Here is a 13,925-nt window from a genome sequence, read left to right as displayed (position 1 = left end):
GAGGAGGAGGAGGAGGAGGAGGAGGAGGAGGAGAAAAAGGAAGCCATCATCAGGGTAAGAGGGAAAGCTGTGGAATTATATGTTAACTTTTCCATATGAACTGTTTCACCTTGATCTAAGGAGGCCTACATTGAGTCAAGTAGGGTTGACTGGGCACCTACTTGAAATAAGAATTCTATGCATTATTACACCAACTAGCTAAGAGAAGGGGTTCCACTTAGGTTTTGAATTTGTGAATGAAACTATCCAGAAGCAAAACGTGGGAGGATCTCAGGAGACTATGTAAACAAACAAAAAGGATGGAAAAGAAGAGCTTTTGACTTCGCTCAGTCTGAGGGAATATATTTAAGGAAAAAAAAAATCTATCATTTTCATACCTAATAACAGTAACTGCCATTGTGGACCAAATATGGATGTAGGCCCTTAAGACAAAGACTAAGGAATTACTGTTGACAAAAGAGGAGCAGAATTCAAATGTACAGAATATAATGCCTTATCCATCCCTTTTGCAAATAGCGTATTTTGGCCACTTCTGAGTTGGCACCCAAGGCAAGAAGAGAAAAAAAAAAAAAATCAAGATCTGAGGAATGAAAATTAAAACAGAAGAAACTGATTAGGTGAGGCAGCTCTATGAAACACATTTGTAAATGAGAGTGCAGCAGTCTAGAGAGGCACCGACTAAGAAATAAATGTTTGGACATCTAAAACTACGATGGAATAAAGATATGGAATAGGACATCAAATTCGAAAATGGCCAGTTCAACTGGAAAGTACAACACTGAGGGCCAAAAGAACGAGGCAATGTTACCTAGAAATTATAAACTGAGGAAAATTATCACAAGGCCTAGCATACTAGGACACTGGAGCACCGACTATAAAGAAAAGCAAAAAGAGTTTTCTAAAACACCAAAAGCCTATTTCTATATAGACAGGCTTGCAGATGCTCCTCTACAGGCAAATTTCACCTTGCAAGGCACTGACCTTTAATCATGCTTGGGGTTTTTTGTTTTTTTCCAAAATTAGGAGTCATTTACTCTGGAGCTTCTAGGTAGAAAATCTTTTGTCAAGGTGTTCACAAATGTCTACAGAGAGTAAGGGTATCATTCTGCATACACATCTTACTCCACCAATTCTATATGCCTCTACCCAAGATTCAAAACACTAATTTCTTCAATTTCTCCTATTAGATATTCTATTTGCAGTTGCCTGAGCTTTCCTAATATTCTCTTAAATATACATTAAAAAAAAAAGATGGAAAGAAAGAAAGAAGAAGGGGAAGAAGGGAAGGGAGGAAAAAAGCAAGGAATGGAAGGGAGGGAAGAAGAGAAGGAGAGAAGAGAAGGAAGGGTATGTGCTAATACACAGTTACTTCATCAGGTATCTGCTTTTCCATGTAATCTGTACACATACTTGGCAGAAGATTAACTTACAAACTAAATTTGCCCAGGCTCTTCACAGATATTAATACTCAGATTAACACTTATTTCTATAGTACGACAATGAAACAGGACACCTCAGTCTCTGCTCTGGAATGAGCGCCTGCAGCATCAGCTTCCCAATGTCCCTTGGGACCTTCCTGACCTAGAGAGTAAGAGCAATGTGATTACATATTCAGGTGATTGTGTACTGCACTGATGAAAGACAGCCAGACGTTCTTTTGAATTATCTGTATCTTTGTGTTTATCTACTCATATAGAGAAATAAAACACCTATATTTTATCCTAATGGATTTGGCTACATAAATATATCCGCAGTTGTGTGGGTATATTTACCTACTATCACTTATACCTACAATGTCTTTCTGAGTAAAAATTCTATCAAATTAACACAAGGATTCCTTTCTACCCTATCGTTTCATGAACTTGAAATCAGAGTTCTGATAGGTAAACAAATTGCATTCTATTTCACAAATGTGTTGAGGATAGTACAATTTTTAAAGTTGTAATTGAGAAGCAAATCTCATTGGGTAACACACATTTGATCTTGTTTAGAAAAGAAGTTTGTAAATGGCAGTATCAACCAGTCTATAGATATCAAGAAGGTATTGAGAACATATTAAATTCGTAACAGTAGTAATCCATTCCTGTGATAAACATTAAAAACCAGTTCTGATTTCTGTCCTCAAGGATTTGAGTTTCGAAAATCTGAAGCTATGTTTCTCACTTCACCTATATCAGATATGCAAGTAATTGCATCTCTGTTAGTCTGGATTCCTGGTAAACCTGGACTAATTCCTGTTACCTTCTCAATGAACGCCTCCAAAAGGCCCACAAAGAATGTAGTGTAATTGTCAAATACAGCCAGACTTTGCAGCCAGGAAACTTGGAATCGAGTTCTGAGTAATCCTAACAAAGACATGTAACCTCACTGGGTCTCTGTTTTCCTATGTGTAAAATGGGAAGAGTAACAAACTCTACCATATTGAGCTGTTGTGAACACCAGCACTCAAAAGTGCTTTAAAACCACAAAGCCATGATTGTCGTTGTGATACCAAGCCACTGTGTATTTTAAGGAATATGAAGACCCTGTTAGAGAAGCTCAGACAGGCCCCTTTATTTCATGGGCCATGCTCTCTAATCTGTTATTTGGAAAGGGCAGATCAAAGGTGCCCCAAGTGTCTGGAAAGTACCTTCTCTTTTGCTTTTGCATGGCTGTCTTTCACAGACCTGTCCCCATCTTCCTTATCTCAGTGACCTTTTTTTTTTCTTTTTTTTTTTGACTCTTGCTTGGGATTTCAATGTATTATTTCATTTTTTTCCTGTTATTGGAACTTTGATTTGACTTTCCCAGTGCTAGAAAGGAGGCACTAAAATTTTGCCCGTCTTTAGCCAAGACGGTAAATTGAAGCCTAAATTCAAAAGCAGGGTGGTAATTTTAAAAGGGACTCATATTCTGTGCATACTTCTTAGCCCTCCACTTAAGCCATTCTTATTTCTCTCTCATTACACACACACATGCATGCGTGTGAACACACACACAGGTGTGTACTGGTATGCCTCTTCTCAAAAACAGAGAAGAAATAAGATTAGGGTAATAATGTTGTTGCTTTACTTTCAGCAGCTTTATTCAAAAATAAACCAGCATCAAAGGGGAAACAAAAAGTAAATGCTATTAAAGTGTTTCTTTTTTTTTTTTTTTTTTTACCTAGATGTTTATTTGCTAAAGAAACTAAACATTAATGTCTGAGGTGTGTTTCAATACACATGGTGCAAATACTTATCTGCTTGAATCGTTCACACAACAAGGTATCAAAGTAGATGTTTTCCTACACAATCTGTTGAAATAATGTACTTCATCTCTACCCTATCATAAACAAGAAAACCCAGAATTTTCAGCAAGTTACAACATTATTCAAAAGAAATTTCTTAGCAAAAAGTACATTTAAGGAGTTGCAGAGAGCAGATTCTGAATGCCCAGCCACTGGTCACCCACCACAGCAATCAGCATCTCCTTGTCCAAACCATCCGGGGTGGCCCAAGAAACTTTCAGTGGGAAAATAGATACAGTTATTAAAAGTGACAGCAGGGAACTTATCAGCAAAACCGAATTAAATCAGAATTCTGAGTTCCAGCCTGACAGGCTCCTGCTAAGCTACTCTGAGTTTTGAATAAGTATCTGCACTTAAGGGTGCACCGAGAAAGACATGATAATGTGAACAGAACACACATACCCTTTTTGTCAGAACAATGTGTCATCAAAGGTAAAAATTAACTAGGGAATTTCCAGCATTGTTCTTCATTGTGTACACCTCTCCTTCCTCCAGGCCCAAGAGAGGATGAATAATGCTTATCTAGTTATGGAAGGGAAGAAAACCCAGTCACTGAGCACGGAATCTGGAGAACCCTAGGTATATTTGACTTTGTCCACTCCCTTCCTCTACGCTTCGCTAAAGCCCACACACCTCTTGGGATGGAACCCAACGTGCCTTCCGCTTACAAACCGCTCCACTAGGTTAGCCCCAACCACCGTGCAACCTTTACGAAGTTATTCGTGCGTCCACACTGAGCACGGATCACCTCAGCCACAGCCCAATACAGCAAGGAACCAGGAGTTCACGGAGCCCGGACAGGAGCCTCCGCCAGTGCTGGGCGCCCCCAGGCGCTGCGCTCACGTGGTAGCGGCCCTGGGCACGTGCGTCTCCGACCTTAGGCGGCGAGAGGGAAGCGCCGCCCCGCGCACGAGAGAGGCTGGCAGTGGCGCCAGAGGCGTAGAAGGGAGGGGAAGGACCTGGGACATTCAGGGACCCTGCGAGGCGAGAAGCTGAGCTTCAGGCAGTGCTGGTCCGACTGCATTTCCCTGGGGTGTCAGCAGGAAGGAAGACACAAGTTTGAATGGGGTAGCAACTTAAAAACATTTTTTTTCCAGTTTATTTTAAATGGGCAAATGCATCAGAATCCCGTCTAGAAGTGAGTTCTTCCGAGATTGTCACAATCCCCTTCTAGCCTGGAATCCACACTTGAAATTTCTGGTAAAAGAGGAAGCCAAGGTGTCTAGAGGTAGCAATGCCATCCTCCAGTATCTTTTGGGGAACCCTGCCCACTCGGTCTCGAACGAGCGCTGGGAAACCGCGCCCTGGTGGGGGGCGGGGGGAAGAAGGCGGTGTCCCTTCCAGATGCATAAAGCCCGCTGAGTGTTGGAATTTAAAACCTACAGCCGCCAGCTATATTTACGACTTGTTTCATTTCGGTGGGGGAGGAGAGAGGGATCAGAAACTCCAGGACGTTATTCCCAAACTGGGAGATGGGAGCTTGGCAGCGGATCCCACTAGCATAGAACTCTCGTTAACTGGGGCCGCAGCGGCTGCCACTCGCGGGTGGGGAAGGGAAGAGAAAGGAGGGGGAGAGAAGGAGGGGCGGCGGAGGGGCTGACGCGGGAGGGAAGGAAACAGGTGAGCTCCCACCGCCACCCATCGGAAATCCAGCGCAGCGGCCCCCGGCGCGCCACCGTCCCAACCTGGAGAGCCACTTACCGGCTTTACACGGGTCCTTGTAATCTATAGTCTGTGTTTTATCCTCTTCGTTCCCATCAAAAGTGTAATCATAATCGAGGCCAGCGCAGACCCATAGCTCCCCGTAGAAAACAATCCCCGAGGCCACCAGCCACACGAGCATCCTCAGGGAAAGCTTTTCCAACCCCATCCTCCTCCCCCGGAGGAAAAGGAGGGGACGGGACCCGGAGGTTAGGCAGCCGCGGTCCGCGCTGATGTGCGGGGCTAGGGGCACCGGTGCTCTTCTCCCCACCGGGAGGCTCCTCGGCGGGACCGCGGTGCTCAGGTGTCCGGAGACATGTGGATGCCGCCGGGACGGTAGAGAGGGCAAGCACTGTCTGTTACCCCCAGTCGCAGGGAGAAGTTGGCTAGGGGCCCGCGGGTGGGCGGAGGGCAGGTAAGGAACTCGGCATTCGGAGGCGGGGAGGGCGCAGGCAAACTCGGCTCTGGCGGCGCTGGCGCTCGTAGCCTGCCAGATCGTTCTTCTGGCTGCCGAACTTCCCGCGGCCGCGGCTCGGCCAGCGGCGCCCCGCGGGTTCAGCTGCCACCAGTGCTCGGGCTCCCGCGCCGCGTCCCCGCTGCTGCCAGGACTCCGCGGCCGAGCGCGAGCCGCCGCCGCCTGAGCCCAAAGCCGCCGCCGCCGCTCCGAGAAGATGAATCCGGTCTGCACATCAGCACATCTGAATTGAAAGGGGAGACCGAGGAAGGGGGTGGGGGCCAGGCATTTCTACGCCGCGAGACCTTAAAAGCCTGCAGAAGCCAGCAAAGCAACTGACTGCAAGAGAGCAAAAGTGTGAGGATTTGGGGATGCACTGTTTGCCTTCCCCCCGCCAGCCTGTCTTTTTACCCTCTTCCTAACTTGAAAAAAAAAAAATATTCGCACCATCTAACCCAATCACTTGCATCCTGCTTACTTATTCATACAATCAGGGTCAGGATCCGGGCCACAGCCTCCTCTCTTGACTTCTTTTGATAGCCTTAGACAAACAAACAGACAGGAGCGCGCTGACAATTCCATTTATATTTTACCAAAGATAAAAATGAATATATTATGTATCTGAGTCGGTAAACAACAATTAATAGATGATGTACTTGTCAGTTGAAAGTGCCAGACCGGGGGTGGAGCGAAGGATCGTGATAACTTAGCTGCAAATCCATATTTCCCCTCCCCCCAAATAAACAGCGAGTGTGTATTTCTTTCCTTTGCTGCTGTTTAACCTTAGAGGAGGGCAGGAATGGAGGAAAAGTGTGCGAGTCTTCACGATTTTGGTAAGAAAATAAACAGACTACTGTAAAAGTCTCCTCACCAACAAAGTTTTGCTAGGAACTAAGATCCTCAGAACTGCAATTAAAAAAAAAAAAAAAAATCCAAAATCGAGTTACAGATTGCAGCAGCAGGAAACGCTGAGACCTTGCCGATGGGCTGGCGCTATGGCTCACGTGGGCGCAGGAAGGGAAGTTGGATGGAATACTCGGGAAGCAAATTTTCTGTGACAGTTCTGGCGCCCGTGAGCAGAGTTGCTCTGTATCCTTCGGCTTCAGTAATGTTTTACTTCTTCAGAGGAGAGGGTGTAAAACCTGGCAGGAGGGTCAGCGAGGTAAACCACATGTCAGCCGAGCAGACTCAAGACAAACACAGGTTGTGGGAAATTGGGGAGGAAAAAAATCAGAGGAAATCTCTGCAAAACCCCTGTTGTGAGCAATTCCGAGGTTTCCCCACATCTGCAAGTAGTTTCCAAAATAGGTGAGATGACTTCTCCCCCAACAGGCTTCGAAGGGACTAGTGATTGGGAGCTTTGCTTTTCCAACTAAATCTTTAACTGTCACTTTAGCAAGGACTTGTTAAAAAAAAAAAAAAAAAAAAAAAAAAAAAAGCCTTACATCTTATTTAACTAGTGTTCCCCGGATCCAAGTTATCATCTAGAGAAATGTATGAAGGTAAACACACACACACACACACACACACACACACACACCTTTGATGATAAAGTCATCTTTGGTTTGGAGATTTTACTAGGTTTTATTCATGTTTGTTAGAGAAAAGTAAGAAGCCAATCTTGAAAAAGCACCAACTATTTTCAACTTAAAGTATAGCAAGGCTAGGTGGAACTGAACTGACCAAATGTTCTTTACAAAACTGGGTCTTTCTCAGAGGTCACTGCAATAATGGAGCTTCCCTTCCATAGATCTTAAACTCCTAATGCCCAGATTTTTAAAAGAACATGTTCAATCAGCAGGTAGAGGCGTTTGATTTTGAAATCTCTTGCTGAGTCATTCTCAAATTCTCTTATCCATCCAAAAAAAAAGTTTGCATAATTAATAATAGTGTTGCCCTAGTGCAGAGCTCAACAAGAATGAATCCTGCTTAGCCCATCTGAAAGCCCAGAGAATGCAAATGTCATCTGGAGGATTCCTGCTCTTGAGCTGCTGACAGTGTCCCCATTCCCTACCCCAAAACCTTAAAAATGTCCCTTGTTACTCTAAATGCCTGCAAACATCTCCTTAGACTACTTGATCATGTGTAAATTTGCAAGAGGTTTTACCTACAGTTTGCCTAAACATTGCTTACTTTGCAGGAATAAATATGCTTTATACATTTGTTCTGGGGAAAAAAAGTACTGTATAGGGATAATAGCCTCATTATGTATAATAACACCTATTACTTTTTACATGTGTTTCATTACTTGGTTTTATAATTTTATAAATTTGTAGTCCAGAGAGTTAGAATGATTATCATAGTAGAACCTCAAGTCAAAATACAGGAATGTTTCTTTACAGCTAATATACTTGCAGAGAATACCTACATCACAATACCCAGGCTTAATCCCTGATTTATTTTTAAATATTACATCTAACTCTAGGTTTGTAATAAGAAAATTCATTTTTTAAACTAATTTTGTCTCTGCAGTTGTTATCATTACAAACTAAAAATAGATTTTCCTTGTCCATGAAAGAAACATAAATTTGCAAGAATATGTATGTGAGCAAGGAGTTGATTGATTGCTCTGTCATAGTATAGCTGCAGACACATAGTAGGTGAATTCAGTCTGCTCAGGAAGACAAAAAGGAGAAATCGATTTCCTTAGTAAGACACGTGCTAATGTTGCCCTGGCTTCTAGCTGGCAAGCGCTGTTGATCAACATAGCCACCTGCAACAGGACTCCATCACTCTCAGCAATAACAGGGAATGAAGCTGCCCAAGAGTGCCGCAAAACGCAAGCTCTATGCCAATTGGTGTATCACATTGAAAATACCAATTAAAGTAAATTTCCCTTGTAGAAAATATCAATTAGATATGTGTACTTTCTAAGCTAGATTTGTGCAAAGCTAGATGTGATCATTTTGTGTTATAAAACCAAATAATACATGAATGAATATATTTCCCTTTTGTCCCTTGTGAAAAAAAAATCAGACATATATGAAACAAAATGTGAGTTTTTCTCTTCCCTCTGGTCTCACTCCCTCCTCTGACCTAAAAACCATTAACTTGTTAAGCAAATAGCATGTATATTGATTGCCTTCTCAAAAACAGCAAATATTGGCAATTTCATACTACTTTAAACTTTTAAAAAGTCCTTCTTTGTGTTAATGCTACTGTTCTTCTGAACCTATATGCAACTCAGTCAAATACTTTTAAGTGAAGAGATGATCTTAGAGTCTTGATGGACTTTGACTTCCACATTTTCTTTTTTTAAATCTTGCACTATATAATGTTTATATTGCATATATATATATATAAAAAATATATGTATCACCACTGATGAATGCTCCCAACTCTTCAGAATTAGGATGACCCTATAGTAATCAAAATCTGCCCATATTGCTATTTCCAAAAGAACAAATAAAGTATCTGAGAAAGAATGAAAAAAGTAAGCAGAGGGCCATATTTGCTTCATTCACAAAAGTGTGGAAGAAGGTTTCGTTAAGAAAAAGGCATACACCTCCCCTGGGGGATAAAGGGAGCTTTCCTTCTGCAATGGATTCCAGATTCTAATCTGAGTTGGGGCCCCTAAACTGAATCTCTGGTTATTCTTCAGTAGTTTACTGTACTAGTCTTTCTACCATGCCCTCGCTGGCCCTCACTGTGGGGGACAGAGATGCCCTTTGTTTTTATGGCTTTTAGCTACTCCAGACCATTCAACTCTTATTTTCACCCCATTCTGATGTGACTCTCTACTGGATACATATGGCTTTATTTCATGAGCTTTCCTTCAGTTCTACATGGCATCTCCTAATTCTAGAGTTCAGTGTCCCAAAATGGTACTTAAACTGCTGAGAGTACATGAAGTCATTTTAGGTACTGTAGTAATAAACTACGTATGGATGTGTATGTATATCAGAAAAAAATAGTTACTAAATTTGTCATTGCATATATAGTTCTTACAATCATGCTTAAGCTTAAAAACAAGGCACTGGCTTCGTGAAATTAAGCCAGTAATGAAGGTAGCAGGTGAAGGTTGACTAATGTTTGATAAACACTGACCTAGTTCGGCTCCTGTCCTCTGCTGCACCACACTGCCTGCGGGTTCCTGCCATTTGCCTCTTCCATCACACCTGTCCCACAGTTGCTTCCTTCTCGTACCTGTTTATCACTCATTTTCACTTCCAGTCCTTCAATACAAAAGGTCTGAGTCTAGACGGGGAAGCTGCATGTCTTTATTGTTGGCACTTCGGATTTGTTTGCTGTTTTAGGCATTACTTGCTGTATCACTCTTCAGAATATCCACTGACTTGTGTATTCAAAAAACTTATATAATTGCTTAATGACATCCAGAAATAATTGCATTCTTCCTTTGGGCAACGGCTTGGCCAAAGTGAAATGGGGGCAATGGAATGGAATAGGAAGGAGGTCTTCCCATTTCCAACCTAATGGCACTCAAAGGCTTGAGTCCACTAGTAGGTTTCCAGTTATGTAACTTCTGCTCCTTTACTGAATCCTCACTGTTGTCCCCTGAACACCTAGTTAACGAGTCACAAGAGTATGGAGCTTGAAAACAGTCCCTCAGTGCAATTTCCAGCTCTCTACTTCCTAGCTTGGTGACTTTGGACCTGCTTTTGTAACCTCAAGTGTCCTCAGTTTTATCATTCATAAAAAAGATATAATTTTAGGGATAGTGATATTTCATAGAGTTATTACAAGGAATAAGTGAATTAATATATGTGATATGTTTTATAGTCCTCGTATATAGAAACTATATGTATACTAGTTCCTAGTACGTAAGAACTTTTGGTAACTGTTTATTATTATTATCATTTTAAGTGAATTCTAAAACCAAATTATTTCCAGTTCCTCTAACTACGTTATTTGAAAAGAGGCTTCTCTTTCTTCACTTGACCTAACGCAGAATAATTTACTCAAAGTGACGCTGGAGAGAAGCTACGAACAAATCGGTTAAGAGCACAGAATTCAGCCACAGAAAACACAGACTTAATGTGGAAATTTCCCATTTAGTAGCTATCTTGCCTTGAGCAAGTTACTTCCCTAGCTACACTCTCCCTGTTTTTGAAACAGAAATGAAATACCTAATAGGATTAAACTGAGAATTAGAAAAAATTAGGGATGTAATGTACTCCCTAGCAGATGTAAGCTAGGAACATTTTTTAAAAGTTGGTTATTATTATTAATTGGTATTTTTCTAGTGATTGGGCAAAACCTATACATAGTTTTTTCACTGGCAGGCAAGAAATTCAGCATACACACACACACACACACACACACACACACACGCGCGCAAATCTGGCTACAGATTAAATAAAACTAGGACAATTTTCTTTGAAAAAATCCATCAATAATACAAAATCCCTCAATCTGAAATAAACATTAATGGTGTTCTTTATAAATTCCCCAATGATATAGTGACTGACATTAGAATGCCTCTCATCTGGCCATTTTCTGTCCCCTTTATTTAGCTAATATAGTACTGTTTTCATATTTTTATATTATGAACATAAAATATGTCTCCCAAGATTTCCTAAGCAATTTCCCTATAAAATGAAGTTTGTATTTTATTTTATTTGCTTCATAGGTGATTAAAAAATAGACTCTGAAACCTTTGATGGATCATATTATATACTTCCAATGCAATGAGAATAATTTAGTTTTAAAGCTATAATAACGGAGTATTATCAGCTTCTTGGAAGAAAGGAATGCACTCAACTCCTTAAGGCACATTATCCAGGTCAATCACTTGCCAAAGGTTTTAGGGTCTTAAGCTATTTTGAAGATGGGGAATGGGAGTGGAAATGAGTGAGTGATTCATGGACATAGTATGGTCGCCTTATAACCCCGACCCTCCACTGGCTCCTTTGGCTGGCCACTCTTTGGGAGCCTGTGGTTCTACTAATCCTGCTAAACAGGTGCTGGGCAGTGGAGAACTCTATGCCTGACAGTGGCCAATGACCTCCATCCCCAGCTAAAGCCCATTCTTCCTTCCAGCCTGGCTACATTGTCCTTCCTGACTCCACAGATGATAGTCTCCAAGGAAATCCCTCTACCCTGCCTTGCATTCAAGTTGTCCATCTCATAGAGGATAAGAGCCACATCTTTTCCATAAATAAATCCCACAAAATACTTTGTATGTGCAAGATGCAAAATAATTTTGTATGGACAAAAATAAAATTATATGGATTTCATAATCTAAGTAGTATTCTAAAAGATTCCATCACTGGAAACATTGAACACTAGAATACCAGTGAAAATTAATTTTAAAAATCTATGCATTCAGTATAAAACAGGGTTTGGGATGGGAAAACGTGTTTAAGTCCTTGTTGCTCTCCTTGTTAGATATCCTTGGACACTTATCCTTTCTTAGCTCAATTTTCCTCACCTTTAAAATAAAATGCTTATCTCATATGGTTATTTTACAATGCAAACACATCAAGTATTTAAATCACTTCGCATGCAGCCTGGCACATGACAAGACCCCATAGCTATGAAGTCCTCACCTCTTCTTCTGCCCATTGATAAGGAATTCTAGAGCACCAGCAATCCAATCTGAAAGGAAATTTGTAATAAGTATTTACGAAACAGTTGAGAAAAGCAAGATTTTTCCTTGGCAGGTAATAAAAGATGATGAAGAAAGCAGTAAAGAAAGTAGAAGTTTTAAATTTCTAACAGGACTCATTCACTTGAGGATTCCATCTGTCCTTTCCATTCCCACCCATAAATAACTAAATGTCCAGATAATAGTAATACCCTATGCTAACTTTATTAATTCACCTTCACAAAGTAAACCTTGTGAAAATAAGTTGATAAAATAGATTTTGTTCTGGATCTACGAGAACAAACATCTTAATAATCAGTAAAACACAGTGTGCTGAAATAAGTTAAACTGAAAAGGCTGATATTGTTTACTGACCTCTTGAATGCGTTGTTGGGTAATTGGCATAAATTTAAAACTTGTGTGATTTCATTTTTTATGATGCATTGTAAAATCACCAAGTTATTTTATAACTTATTTAACTCTATTCATAATATGCAGCTGCACTTGAACACCAGTTTTTCTGTATTTCTGAACTCCCCATTATACTCTGCGCTTAGTTCCGGGACCCAGCAAAATTTATTTTGTAAGCTGCACCGGGCTTTCAGGTGGCAATAATTAATGACCTTGGCCTTCATCTTCCAGCATTATAACTCACTTTGGGTGGCTTTTCCAACCACTAAAGCAATAGTTTTGCACTATAAAACCACTCCAATCAATATGAAACATCTGAAGTGTGTTTATTTATATATTTATTGTTTTTCATCTTCAAAGCACTTTAACGACATTAACTAATGGTCCCTAAAATAGGTGAAGATGGTTTTCTCTAGGCTCACGACACCAACTCTAAAAGCCTGAGACACTGAAATGGCTACAACTCAGAGGGAACAATTTCCTTCATAATTTTCTTCTCCCTCACCTCTTGGGGAAAGAGTTCATTCATATTTACTCTGGGTCTGACAACCAAAAAAAAAAAAAGAGGGAGAGAGAGAAAGAAAGAGATCTTGCAAACAGAGAGGAGTACAGTTGGGGCAGGGATGTCAACCATCTTAACAGTGGATTCCTACTGTCTCACAAGTCAGTAGATCACTAGCACATCCACAGTGCTTTTGCCAGGGTACACAGGAGACTGGGTTATCAAGAGCTAATTACTCAGACAAGGTTTTGATCCTCAATTATCTAGCTATTTCAGATGAAAACGGGTGTGGTGTTTTAATTTTTCCTAGCAAGAAAGTGCTGACATATCTGAATAATTTCCTCAGCTTTCTACTTTAGTTCGCGTGTGTTCGACAGAAGGTTATACCGGTGCTTTGTAAATTATTACCACTCCTCTAAAAACACCACCACTTGTGAGTTGAGGTCACAGTTCATCTGTGAGTCTGAGCCTCATATCTCACACCTCACTATTAAGTATTCTGCTTGTAACATAAAAGCAGAGCGTTGCTATCTTTTTTTCTCTTGCACACTGCTCTTTAGAAGAAATTTTAAAAGTCTGCTCATTCATTTGGTCTCCAACATCAACATTAAAAGTAATTAAATGCTTTCCTAGAATAATTTTTTACTACAGCTCTCATTTAAAAATAAAACACTTTAATAATTTCAAAGAATTAGATTGAAACATTTCTAGAAAATCTGTAAAAATTAGTTGGTTCTCCTTTGTTTTCTTGCTCTATAGTAATAATTGCTATGAGAAATGGAAATTGTCATGCGTTTGACTATAAAATCAGTGCAAAGTTTATGGCTTACTCTTTTAAAACCATGAGACCACATGCAGAGAACCTGAAGCTGTTTGCTCCTAATTACTAGTAAAACAGAAAAGCAATTATTAGAGCAATTAATTCAATATGTAGTACGATCTTTTATTAACCATTTTTATTCTAATATAGTAAATAAGTGATTCCTTTCACAGGACATGCCCAGCAAAATAAATAAAATTATCATGAAATAAGAAGCACTTC

At 40.6% G+C, this 13,925-nt stretch overlaps 1 protein-coding gene across 4 annotated transcripts in view; it reads right to left on the bottom strand.

Moving 5' to 3' along the window:
* The window catches only part of TLL1 (tolloid-like 1), a 244,888-nt gene extending 239,089 nt beyond the window's left edge, over positions 1-5,799 (bottom strand). For all 4 annotated transcript variants that reach the window (XM_011967784.1, XM_011967785.1, XM_011967783.1 and 1 more), the window contains exon 1: positions 4,970-5,799. In XM_011967784.1, the coding sequence (XP_011823174.1) occupies positions 4,970-5,138 (169 nt within the window). In that variant the 5' untranslated portion in view covers positions 5,139-5,799. The remainder of the gene's footprint in view (positions 1-4,969) is intronic.
* Positions 5,800-13,925: the final 8,126 nt, after the last annotated feature.

This window comes from Mandrillus leucophaeus, unplaced genomic scaffold (assembly GCF_000951045.1).
Source record: "Mandrillus leucophaeus isolate KB7577 unplaced genomic scaffold, Mleu.le_1.0 Scaffold81, whole genome shotgun sequence".
NCBI classification, from domain to species: Eukaryota; Metazoa; Chordata; class Mammalia; order Primates; family Cercopithecidae; genus Mandrillus; species Mandrillus leucophaeus.
This window is presented reverse-complemented; position numbering and strand designations above follow the sequence as displayed.